At 44.3% G+C, this 12872-nt stretch overlaps 1 protein-coding gene across 4 annotated transcripts in view; it reads right to left on the reverse strand.

The window, feature by feature from the left end:
- The window catches only part of TRAPPC9 (trafficking protein particle complex subunit 9), a 722918-nt gene that overhangs the window by 680245 nt on the left and 29801 nt on the right, over positions 1–12872 (reverse strand). For all 4 annotated transcript variants that reach the window (XM_074387191.1, XM_074387190.1, XM_074387189.1 and 1 more), the window contains exons 3-4: positions 12227–12372; positions 6921–7049 (exon numbers count right to left, since the gene is read on the reverse strand). In XM_074387191.1, the coding sequence (XP_074243292.1) occupies positions 6921–7049; positions 12227–12372 (275 nt within the window). The remainder of the gene's footprint in view (positions 1–6920; positions 7050–12226; positions 12373–12872) is intronic.

Raw genomic sequence — 12872 nt, forward strand, 5'->3', positions numbered from 1 at the left:
CTGGTTTCTAACACTTGAAGAAAAGTCCAATTTCACCACTGTCCACACTGCATGTCTGAAATTTTCACGCTGAAATGACATAATAAAAATAAGATAACTAGAATAGTTTTCCAGGTATACAAATATAATGGGCATAGTGCTATTCAGAAGCATTAAATAACAACAACAAAATTCAAATGAAGGAAGCCTTGTTCAAGTCTTCTTTTACAAACAGGAAAATTAGGACGTGAAAAAATATATATAGGTACAACAGTGCCACCTACAGCCAGAAAAAGGTAACAAATTTAATTGCTGTCATAAGAAATGATCAACGGGGCTTTTTAAAATACGATGCTCAGAGACCATAACTAAAAGCTTAGCTAGCACATACTGAAATCTGCTTCGAGGAAGGGAACAGTATTCAGCATTTAATCTGAAAAGTTTTAACACCCCTAAATGTAAACAGATGACAAAGGCTCACAGAAACTAATCTTAGAAGGAAGAAAACTCGGGCATCTGGGCCACTCTCTTCATTTTACAGGTAGTGATGTTGGTACCCAGAGAATTCGTTCTTCTAGCAATCAGTAGCAAAGCTTCCTCCTAGTCCTTGTATTTTGCACTACACCAAAAGCCACCTTAATCTATACCAATCCTATAATCATAAAATTCACATCTGTATATTTCAATCAGTAAATAACCTAAGTGTCTTACAAAAAAAAATACTTCCCAAAGGACTGGCAACTATTAATCATACAATTTTTTTGAAATACAAACACATTTACTTACATATTACAACAGCATAATCAGCCAAGCACAGTGGCTCACACCTGTAATCTCAGCACTTTGGGAGGCCAAGGAGAGTGGAGCTCAAGAGTTCAAGACTAGCCTGGCCAACATGGTGAAACCTCATCTCTACAAAAATTAGCTGGGCCTGGTGGCACACACTTGTATTCCTGTTACTCAGGAGGCTGAGGCACAGGAATCACTCGAGCTCGGGAAGCAGAAGTTACAGTGAGCCAAGATTGTGCCGCTGCATTCCAGCCTAGGCAACAGAGCAAGACTCTGTCGCAAAAAAAAAAAAAAAAAAAAAAAAAAATCTATTCAACAATGTCCCCTTGTATTCACTCTATAAAGGAAAATGACTGATGTCCAATCAACATTTTTTTTTCATCTATTAAAGATACAGAAAAAAAACAACAAAATTTTCTCAATCACAAAAAAGCTTGAGACAGGAGAATAGGGTCTAGAGCAGGCGTCCCCAAACTGCGGCCCCCTGAGGCCATTTATCCAGCCCCCCGCCGCACTTTAGGAAGGGGCACCTCTTTCAATGGTGGTCAGTGAGAGGAGCACAGTATGTGGCAGCCCTCCAACGGTCTGAGGGACAGTGAACTGGCCCCCTGTGTAAAAAGTTTGGGGACGCCTGGTCTAGAGGCAAGGAACCTAAGGCTGTTCCACGCCGACTTCCTAGAGCTAAATTGAAAGGAAAACCCTAACTTTCCACAACTAAGTGACAAAGAGACTACAGGCTGCTCCCTTTGACCTTTTCTGCATGACAGATGGGAAACTGGTGGGGCCAAGTCTCCGTTTGCATAGAAATATAACTTTGTCTAGTTTTCATTTGCATAGAGACATAACTTTGTAACTTCACCTTAGCCTCTGATCTTTTTTTTTTTTTTTTAAAGACAGGGTCTCACTATGTTGCCCAAGCTGGCCTTGCACCCCTGGCCCAAACATCCTCTGGTCTCAGCCTCCCCAGTGGCTAGTGGTGCAAGCTGCGGAGCCTGGCTTTGACCCACCGGCTAATTTTCATGGAGCCCCTTTTAGGTGCTTTGTGCCCATGCTATCTAACTCGCACAACCATACAAAGTATATAGCATTATACTAATTTCACACATGAGGAAATAGATTTAGACCATAAAAAACAAGGCTGACAAGTCCAAAGTCCCACAAAACTTACATATCATCATCAACAAAGAAGAGTATATATTTCTATTTTCTGTCAAAATTCACTAACTTAATCTTCTCTTCCATTCTAAAGAGTACATTGAAGCCAGGCACAGTGGGGCATGCCTGTGGCCCCACTACTGGAGAGGCTGAGGCAAGGGGACTGCTTGAGTCCAGGAGTCCAAGTTCAGCCTAAACATACCATAGACAAGTGTCTCAAAAAAAAAAAAAAAAAAAAAGACTGCCCAAAACCAATTCAATATAACATTTTCCCTTAGCCAGCATCACTAGAGAAAAACAAGCAGTAGGTCATTAGCAATGGTTGTATTTTTAAAACCACTTCTATTTTGCACTGTAATCATTTTTTTCTCTTTAATTTTGTTTTATTTCTTTTTTCTTTTTCCCTCGTCTAACACACCTGACATGTAATTATTTTTAATGTGTTGTTTCTCATGCTTAGAAAGAAAATTAAAATCTTACCTTTTTAGGTTGTTAGCAGAGAATAAAACATTTGTGACAAGGCAGTTTTAACCTATGCCACTCTCATATTCTTACAGTATTTCTTCTTTTAAGGCCTAGTCAGGCTCAGACCACTAAAATCCAACATTTATGAACTCACAGAGTTTCAGGCAGCCAGTCAAGGGGAGGCTGATTCGAGGAGCCCTTAAGAATACGCACTCTCGGCCGGGCGCGGTGGCTCAAGCCTGTAATCCCAGCACTTTGGGAGGCCGAGGCGGGTGGATCACGAGGTCGAGAGATCGAGACCAACCTGGTCAACATGGTGAAACCCCGTCTCTACTAAAAATACAAAAAATTAGCTGGGCATGGTGGTGCGTGCCTATAATCCCAGCTACTCAGGAGGCTGAGGCAGGAGAATTGCCTGAACCCAGGAGGCGGAGGTTGCGGTGAGCCGAGATCGCGCCATTGCACTCCAGCCTGGGTAACAGGAGCGAAACTCCGTCTCAAAAAAAAAAAAAAAAAAAGAATACACACTCTGTAATCGCATCAACCCAGGTTCAAATCCCAACTCTGCCCCTCACCACTGAGGGATGTGGAGTAAGTTACCCAGCCTCAGTCCCCTCACCTGCAAAATGGAGTCACTAGTCCCTACCTTCAAATGCCTTTGGTGAGGTAAAACTTAGGTAAAGCGTTTAGCACATCCACTGGCCTATGACAGGTGCTGAATAATGTACAGCTATTTTGATAATGATGACAGCACAAAAGGTAGAAATGACCAGAAAGAAATATTTACAAGTCCATGATAAGTACTTCCTTTTGGATTAATTATAAAACGTCCTATTAATTTTTAAAATAAGTTTTGTCCATTAATTATAGGCTTACAGATTAATATGCAAGTCTCCAGATAAGATTTAGTGGTCCCAACCTTTGAAATACTGTGAATGTGAAGTTTAAAACAAAATTTAAAAAAGGAGAATTAAAGCAAAAAGAGGCAGGAACTATAGAACTGTATTTTAAGCTAAGATAACTCAGCCAGGCGTGGTGGCTCAAGCCTGTAATCCCTGCACTTTGGAAGGCTGAGGCAGGTGGATCACCTGGCGACAGGAGTTTGAGACCAGCCTGGCCAAGATGGTGTATTCCCATCTCTACTAAAAATACAAAAAAGTATCTGGGCATGGTGGCAGGCACCTGTAATCCCAGCTACTGGGGAGGCTGAGGCAGAAGAATTGCTTGAACCGGGAGGCCGAGGTTGCAGTGAGCTAAGATTGCGCCACTGCACTCCAGCCTGGGGCAACAAGAGCAAAATGTGGACTCAAAAAAAAAGAAAGGAAGAAAACTGAGGCAAAAAGACACTAAACAACTTGCTCAAGTTACAGTGATACTGACTGACATCGGCATTTTTGCTGCTTTGCTACTGAAACAACAAAGGAGGATGTTAAATCATCAGGTTGGTCTTCATCTCAAACAGACAACACTGACTGTGAGGTGAGGCTGCCACTACAAACCTGGATACTCATCTCAAGATTAATATCCAAGACGAGACGGCATATCTGTTCCTGAGACCATCCCCATTAACAGATCTAGATACTGTATTGCTTTGAAGGTAGTCAAATCATTGCCAAGCTTCTTAATTTTTTTTTTTTTTTTTTGAGACAGGGTCTTGCTTTGTCACCGAGGCTGGAGTGCAGTGGCACAATCACAGCTCACTACTTCAACCTCCTGGGCTCAAGCAATCCTCCCACCTTAGCCCCCTGAGTGGCTGGGACTACAGGCACACACTACCACATCCAGCTAATTTTTGTATTTTTAGTAGAGACAGGGTTCACCATGATGGCCAGAATGGTCTCGATCTCCTGACCTTGTGATCCGCCCGCCTCGGCTTCCCAAAGTGCTGGGATTACAAGCATGCACCATCACGCCTGGCTAATTTTTATATTTTCAATACAGACGGGGTTTCACCATGTTGGCCGGGCTGGTCTCAAACTCCAATCCTCCCACCTTGGCCTCCCAAAGTGCTGGGATTACAGGCATGAGCCACCATGCCCACCCTACCAAGTTTCTAAATGACAGTACCATTGCCCTTTCTCCTGTCATGTAAGTCTCACTGTCGCCAGATATTCTTCCCCAGACTGTCTTCAATAGAAAAAAGTTCCCAAGTTGTTTACTCTATGCAAATCTACATAAAGACATTTCTCTACTACAGACACAGCAGTGTTTCAATGCCTTTAAATTTTATTTGCCTATAATTAGGAAAAGGAAGAAATTAAATGTGACCCTAAAAAGTTTCTAGTCTTACTCATCACATCCGTGAAACAGTTTCAACACATTTACAGCTCTTCAAACCACAATTTAAAAAAATAAAATATAGGGAGGAAAAAAACCATCTAAACACCTCCAATGAAAGGCACTCTTAGGCCAGGTGCAGTGGATCGCACCTGTAATCCCAGCACTTTGGGAGGCCGAGAGAGGTGGATCACCTGAGGTCGAGAGTTTGAGACCAGTCCGGCCTACATGGTGAGACCTTGTCTCTACAAAAAATACAAGAATTAGCCGGGCATGATAGCAGGTGCCTATAATCCCAGCTACTACAGAGGCTAAGGCAGGAGAATTGCTTGAAGCCAGGAGGCAGAGGTTGCAGCCAGGAGGCAGAGGTTGCAGTGAGTTGAGATTGTGCCATTGCACTGCAGCATGGGCAACAGAGCAAAAGTCCATCTCAGAGACAGAGGGAGAGAGGGAGAGAGGCAGTGAGGGAGTGAGGGAAAGGGAGAGAGGGAGAGAGCGAGAGAGAGAGAGGAGAGAGAGAAAGAGGGAGAGAGGGTGGGAGGGAGAGAAAGAGGGAGAGAGGGTGGGAGGGAGGGAAAGAGGGAGAGAGAGAGGGTGGGAGGGAGGGAAAGAGGGAGAGAGAGAGGGTGGGAGGGAGGGAAAGAGGGAGAGAGAGAGGGTGGGAGGGAGGGAAAGAAAAAGGGAAAGAAAGGAAGAGAGAGGAAGGAAGAAAGGAAGAAAGGAAAAACAGAAAGAAGGAGAAAGAGAGAAAGGAAGGCAGGCAGGCACTCCTAGGAGCAGAAGACTTTTTTTTTTTTTTTTTAGACAAAGTCTCACTCTGTCGCCAGACTGGAGTGCAGAAACGTAATCTCAGCTCACCGCCTCCTGGTTTCATGCAATTCTCCTGCCTCAGCCTCCTGGGTAGCCGAGATTATGGGCATGCTCCACCACGCCCAGCTAATTGTTGTATTTTTAGTAGACACAGGGTTCCACCATGTTGGCCAGGCTGATCTCAAACTCCTGACCTCAATTCACCTGCCTCAGCCTCCCAAAGTGCTGGGATTACGGGCATGAGCCACCTCGCCCAGCCCAGAAAACTTTCTTTTAAAGAGAAAATTAAACCTGCTTTCACCTTTCTGGGTGTATCGGAGATGTTAGCACTTGGCTGCTGACTAGAGAAAACAGTGAAACTTCAACCACTGCTATCTCATGCCAGAGACAGTGATTATAACCACAAGGAGTAAATACAGTTGGTGAACACAAATGGGGTGCATCCGAGTCAGGTCACAGCACAGGAAGCAAGCAGCAGGGACCCGCCTGTTTAAACTTCAGACTTGGGACAGCACGCTCAGCCTGCCTCACTTTCCTCTTCAATAACTGAGATGTCACCAAGAGGAACGTCCCACTAAAGAATGATATAATCATCTTCAAGAATCATTACAGTTCATCTAAGCAAATCTACACAGAGGGCATGCGGCTTCAGACCGTGTGGCTAGTCACTAGCTCATGAAGGCAGTCTCTGCATTTTCTGCTGATGACAGAGGATGATACAATTCATGGAAAAAAACATGAGGCATTTCCCCATCCAATACACATTAACTAACTTTCTTTGTCTTTGAAGGAAAAAATATACAAAAATCTCATGGACCAAACAAATAAAAATAAAATAAAAATTCCTAGCAGTTTTGTGTATGGCCTGGAGCTCTGCATTATTTGGTACAATCTTTGTGAGCTCTGCAATGTGATGACTAAATCCTGAGCCATTAAAGGCAGGTTCATTCTTCAAGGACCAAAATGTTCATGTTCATTCAGCATTCGTGCACCTGCTCCGCCCAGGAAATTTTTTCACTCTTCATTTTCTTACGCTACCAAGCATAAGCAAATCAAACAACTCACTGAGAGAACTTCATCAGCCAATAAAATAAGAAATCGCTCCCAGGCCCTGAATCAGCTGTTAAAATTGACCTCTAGAACTAGCTTCTCCTAATACATAAAATTATAAAAAAGACTTAGACACAGAACCTCAAGTCCATTCTACCAGAAAATTTTATGCAAGTATTCCAGAAATCAACCAATCATTCTAATCCATTAGTGGTATTCAATAAGATCACTAAGTATTCAGTAAAATCAAAACAAAATGTCTCATGCAAGATTTCTGACTCAACAGATTTTACAGTTTATTTAAACATTAGTGCTAACTCAAAGAAAAAAGTAATAAATGAGTCTGCTTTCTTTAAAACCTGCAGAACAGAGGCTAGGAAAAGGGCAGAGCTCACCTGGCCGGTGTCTGTTGGCTGCTTCTGCAGGAAGTGTGCTGCCCGGGAACCTCCGAGCTCCACCCTTACCACCAGTTCCACCAGGATAGTGATAGATGACGGAAGCTGAACACAATCCTTCCAGGGCGGCTAGGCATTAAGAAAACAAAAACCAAAAACCAGCAGCATTAGTAAAGTCAGTGGCCCATCATTAGTTCAAACTGCAGTGGCTAAGAGTGATTTCAACAGGTGGATTATTTGGAAATGCCCATTTTTCTCCCAGGACAAAGATCAAGCCTAAAGATGACTAGATTTTTGCAAATAGGAACTTGCCACGGTCTTTCCCATGCCCATGTCAAGGCAGGCAACACAGAACACTCTCACCACACTCAAGGTTTCCCTGCAGGGCTGAGTGCACACGTGAAACAGGCCAGCCTCTGCATTCATTCATTCACGTGGCCAGCCTTCCTACACAGACTGTGTGGCAGACTGCCCCAGGTTCTGGAGCTACAGAGATGTATAACAGAAAGTGCCCTGGATTGAAAATATTTCAAAGTAATAGCACCAAAGCAAGACCAGAATGCCTTTCCAGACCATACACCCCAGAGGCACCCTCTCCTTTGGGACTGTAGACCTACCTCTCCCTCAAAGGCAGCTGTATCAACTCACTACACAGCCACTTCTCTCATGGCAGTGACAACCTAATAATCTCGAGCTATGCCACATGCCTTGTAAGGTGTGCCACAGTATTCATCTCTACCATCTTTATCCATTAATTCAGTGGTCCTTCAACTTTTGTTCTAAAAACACCTTGATGCTCTTAGAAATTACTTAGGATCACAAAGAGCTTTTTCTATGATGTAGGTCACACTGTAGACATTTACCATATTGGAAACTAAAACTGAGAAAATGATTTATGTATTAATTCCTTTTAAAATAGGCCTGGCCGATCGTTAAAAAAATCTGGCGACAGGCTGGGCGCGGTGGCTCACGCCTGTAATCCCAGCACTTTGGGAGGCCAAGGCAGGTGGATCACGAGGTCAAGAGATTGAGACCAACCTAGTCAACATGGTGAAACCCTGTCTCTACTAAAAATGCAAAAAATTAGCTGGGCATGGTGGCGCCTGCCTATAATCCCAGCTACTCAGGAGGCTGAGGCAGGAGAATTGCCTGAACCCAGGAGGTGGGGGTTGCGGTGAGCCGAGATCGCGCCATTGCACTCCAGCCTGGGTAACAAGAGCGAAACTCCGTCTCAAACAAACAAACAAACAAACAAACAAAAATCTGGAGACAACAGATGCTGGAGAGGATGTGGAGAAATAGGAACACTTTTACACTGTTGGTGGGAGTGTAAATTAGTTCAACCACTGTGGAAGACAGTGTGGCGATTCCTCAAGGACCTAGAAATAGAAATTCCATTTGACCCAGCAATCTCATTACTGGGTATATATCCAAAGGATTATAAATTGTTCTACTATAAGGACACATGCACACGAATGTTCATTGCAGCACAATTTACAATAGCAAAGACCTGGAACCAACCCAAATGCCCATCGATGATAGACTAGACAGGGAAAATGTGGCACATATACACCATGGAATATTAGGCAGCCATCAAAAATGATGAGTTCATGTCCTTTGTAGGGACATGGATGAACCTGGAAACCATCATTCTCAGCAAACTGACACAAGAGCAGAAAATCAAACACCGCATGTTCTCACTCATAGGCGGGTGTTGAACAATGAGAACACATGGACACAGGGAGGGGAGCACTACACACTGGGGTCTATTGGGGGGAAATAGGAGAAGGACAGCAGGGGGTGGGGAGTTGGGGAGAGAGAGCATGGGGAGAAATGCCAAATATAGGTGAAAGGAAGGAAGGCAGCAAATCACACTGCCACGTGTGTACCTATGCAACAATCTTGCATGTTCTTCACATGTACCCCAAAACCTAAAATGCAATTTAAAAAAATAGGCCTGGCGTGGTGGCTCATGCCAGTAATCACAGCACTTTGGGAAGCCGAGGCGGGTGGATCACTTGAGGTCAGGAGTTCAAGACCAGCCTGGCCAATATGGTGAAACCCCGAGTCTACTCAAAACACAAAAATTAGCCAGGTTTGATAGCGCACACTTGCAGCCCCAGCTACTTGGGAGCCTGAGGCAAGAAAATCGCTTGAACCTGGGAAGTGTAAGTTGCAGTGAGCGGAGATCATGCCATTAGATGACAAAGCAAGACTGTCTCAAAAAAAAAAAAATAATAAAATTATAAGTTTGTCATGCATTAACATTTTTATGAAAAATAATTATTTTTGGAAACAAAAATAAAATACTGGAGGAATAGCATTATTTTACATGTTGTCACATTTCTTCCATGTCAGAGATAATACAAGTCAGCTGGATCTCCTATCTGCTTCTACATTCAGTCAGCTGGGATGTCAGGCATAAGTAGCTTCTGGACAACTCCACTGTCTACTTGTGAGAGGCCATGGAAGTATGTGTGCCATGGAAGAGGCCCAGGGCACACAGCACCATCCCTCTCCGTGGACTCTTCAGGAGCCCTCCGAACCCAGTCCAGCGCGGCATGAGGAAGGCATATGGGCAGGCCCAGTCTTTCTGAAGAAGCTCCTGCTGCACAGGCCCTAGTCTCAGAGGGCGCTGGGAGATGCACTTACTCTCCAATTGATACAATACGGAGAACTTAGGGAGACAGCACTCTTTGCAGAAAACCAAACAAAACTCACTCTCTCTCATCCCTCTTAATCCTTTATCTGCTTCTCTTTTCTTTTTATCCCTAATTCTTACTCCCTTTTGTTCCCCACTTTTATTTCTCTAGCCTCTTTAAAAAACGAAATGTGGGCTAGGCACAGTGGCTCACACCTGTATCCCAGCACTTTGGGGGGCCGAGGCAGGTGGATCACGAGGTCAGGAGTTCAAGACCAGCCTGGCCAAGGTGCTGAAACCCCATCTCTACTAAAACTACAAAAATTAGCCAGGTGCGGTGGCGGCGCCTATAATCCCAGCTACTTGGTGAATCACTTGAACCCAGGAGGTTGCAGTGAGCTAAGACCTCACTGCTGCACTCTAGCCTGGGCAACAGAGCAAGACACCATCTCAAAGAAAAAAAAAAAAAAAAAAAACTAAATTTAAGTCCATTTTAAGTTTTGTTTTTGTTTTTTCTTAAAAGACAAAGTCTTGGCCGGGCATGGTGGCTCACGCCTGCAATCCTAACACTTTGGGAGGCCAAGGTGGGTGGATCATCTGAGGTCAGGGATTCAAGACCAGCCTGGCCATTATGGTGAAACCCCATCTTTTAAAAAAAATTTAAAAAGACAAAGTCTCACTCTTGCTCAGGATGGAGGGCGGTGGTGCGATGATGACTCGCTATAGCCTTGACCTGCTGAGCTCAAGCCATCCTCCTGCCTCAGCCTCACAAGTAGCTGGGACTACAGGCACAGACCGCCACACTCAGCTAATGTCTCTTAATTTTTCGTGTGTGTAAGTGAGGTCTCCCTATGTTGTGCAGGCTGGTTTCTACCCAGCTAATGTTTTTTAATGTTTTTTTCTTTTTTTTTAAGAAATGAGGTGAACTGATGTTTTTTTATTTTTTATTTTTATTTTTTATTTTTTGGTAGAAGTGTTGGGATTACAGGTGTGAGACACCATACCTGGCCATTTAAAGTATTTTTTATATTTGGCTGGGCACAGTGGCTCATGCCTGTAATCCCAGCAGTTTGGGAGGCCAAGGCAGTCATTATCACCTGAGGTCAGGAGTTCAAGAGCAGCCCAGCCAACATGGCAAAACCCCATCTCTACTAAAAATACAAAAATTGCCGGGCGCGGTGGCTCAAGCCTGTAATCCCAGCACTTTGGGAGGCCGGGGTGGGTGGATCACGAGGTCAAGAGATCGAGATCATCCTGGTCAACATGTTGAAACCCCGCCTCTACTAAAAATACAAAAAATTAGCTGGGCATGGAGGCGCGTGCCTGTAATCCCAGCTACTCAGGAGACTGAGGAAGGAGAACTGTCTGAACCCAGGAGGCGGAGGCAGTGAGCCGAAATCATGCCACTGCACTCCAGCCTGGATGACAGAATCACTTGAACCCAGGACGCAGTTGCAGTGAGCCAAGATCACGCCACTGCACTCCAGCCTAGATGACAGAGAGAGACTCCATCCCAAAAAAAGAAAGTATTTCTTACATTTAATGTATTCTACAGCACCTCATTAAACTTCTGTTATAGAACTCACCTCATGAATTCATTCCAACTTGTATTCTCATAAGTGGCTGACAGGTGTCCTTGCTAAACTGTCAACTACAACAAAAAAACCCTGTTTCGGTCCTTCCTCACACATTGGTCATTTAACAAGCATTTAGAGAACATTGCAACCTGTCAGGCACTGGACGCAGCCGGTCCAGACCTCCCAGGCCCACCTCCAGGAGACACAGTCCCCTGGGGAAGACCACACACAGACATCCAATTCCAGCCAAAGGGTCAGCAACAGGTCAGACACAGTGCCCGCGCAGCCGACGGCCGAGGGGATCAGAGCCAGCTGTTCTTTGAAGTAGGTTTTCCCCTTGCCCTTTTTTTAATTTTTAAGATTGACATAGAGTTCACATACCATATACTTCACCCAATTAAAGTGCATAATTCAGCAGTTTTTGGAATATTCATAACTGTGCTACCATCACCACTATCTGATTCTGGAACATGCTCCTCACCCCAAAAAGAAACCTCATGCCCATTAACAGCCACTTCCCAGCCCCTAGAACCTTCTACAGATTTGCTTCTACAGATTTCTGCCTCTATAGATGTGCCTATTCTAGCCACTTCATATAAACAGAATTATACAATCTGTGGCCTTTTCTGCCTGGCTTCTCTCACTTAGCACAAAGTTGTCAAGATTCATCCGTGCTGCACTGATATCACAATTTCCTTTTTCATGACTGAATGATATTCTACTGTATACCCGTACCGCACATTGTTTATCCATTCATTATGTGACACATGGAGGAGGTTTTGAGGGATGAGCCTAAAAGGTGAAGATCATGGGAACGGCATCCAAAGCCCAGGGCAAAGTGTGCTAAGAACAGAGGAAGCGGGACAGCGTGGGCAGGGTGTTCTGCAGAGGACGCACAGCAGGGCGGGCAGAGGGCAGCAGATACCGCAGGGAGGCACCCCAGGCCACTGCTCATGGCAACCAGCACAGGCTGGCTGCTTTTCCTCCCTCATCCCTTCTTTTTGGGGACTTTCTTTTTCAGTTTCCTCTCATTTCAAGTAACGGTTGAAACAATTACGTATCAGATCGCCTTCATCAGCTTATCTTACCTCCAAGCCACAGAAAGTCATTGACAGAGCGGAGCAGCTCCACTGACATGTGGTAATGCACCAGCGAGTCCTGCAGCATCCCCGCCTGCAGGCACAGGTCTCCCACGTGCTTCCGCATGCGGCCTTGGCACCGCTTCTTATAATGCCTACAAAGTAAATGAAAGTGTGCCATTATTACTATACCACTCCCACCCAAAAAGCACTCTGACTAAGCACTATGCAATTCTCTCACTACTAAAATTGCTAAGAAGGCAACTGTAGGCTCTATAATTTAAAGCCAGCAGTGATCATTGCCATTTATGTGAGCTGGAGTGATCTTGACTTCAAAAATGTTCTGCCAAGGGATTTTTTTAAAGGTGACAGGTAGATAGACTTCTACCATGGATTTCACGTAGACAATGTTAGAGTGGGATTTTTCTTTTTAGATTTTCAAGTTGTAACATTAGCATAAGGAAATTTATGTTTCAGCTTTTTAAAAAAATCAATTATCTTCCCCCTCTTAATATCACACCTATTATTATTTTATAAAGAGAGATCCTCTTCTTAGCCAACCATTTGGCTTCAGCAAACAAGATGTTTATCTTAACTATTTCAGAGCAAGCTTTAGGAATGCTTTCAGAGGGCAGGGCCTGGGGTGCTCACTAAC

The sequence above is a fragment of the Saimiri boliviensis genome, chromosome 15, assembly GCF_048565385.1.
Source record: "Saimiri boliviensis isolate mSaiBol1 chromosome 15, mSaiBol1.pri, whole genome shotgun sequence".
NCBI classification, from domain to species: Eukaryota; Metazoa; Chordata; class Mammalia; order Primates; family Cebidae; genus Saimiri; species Saimiri boliviensis.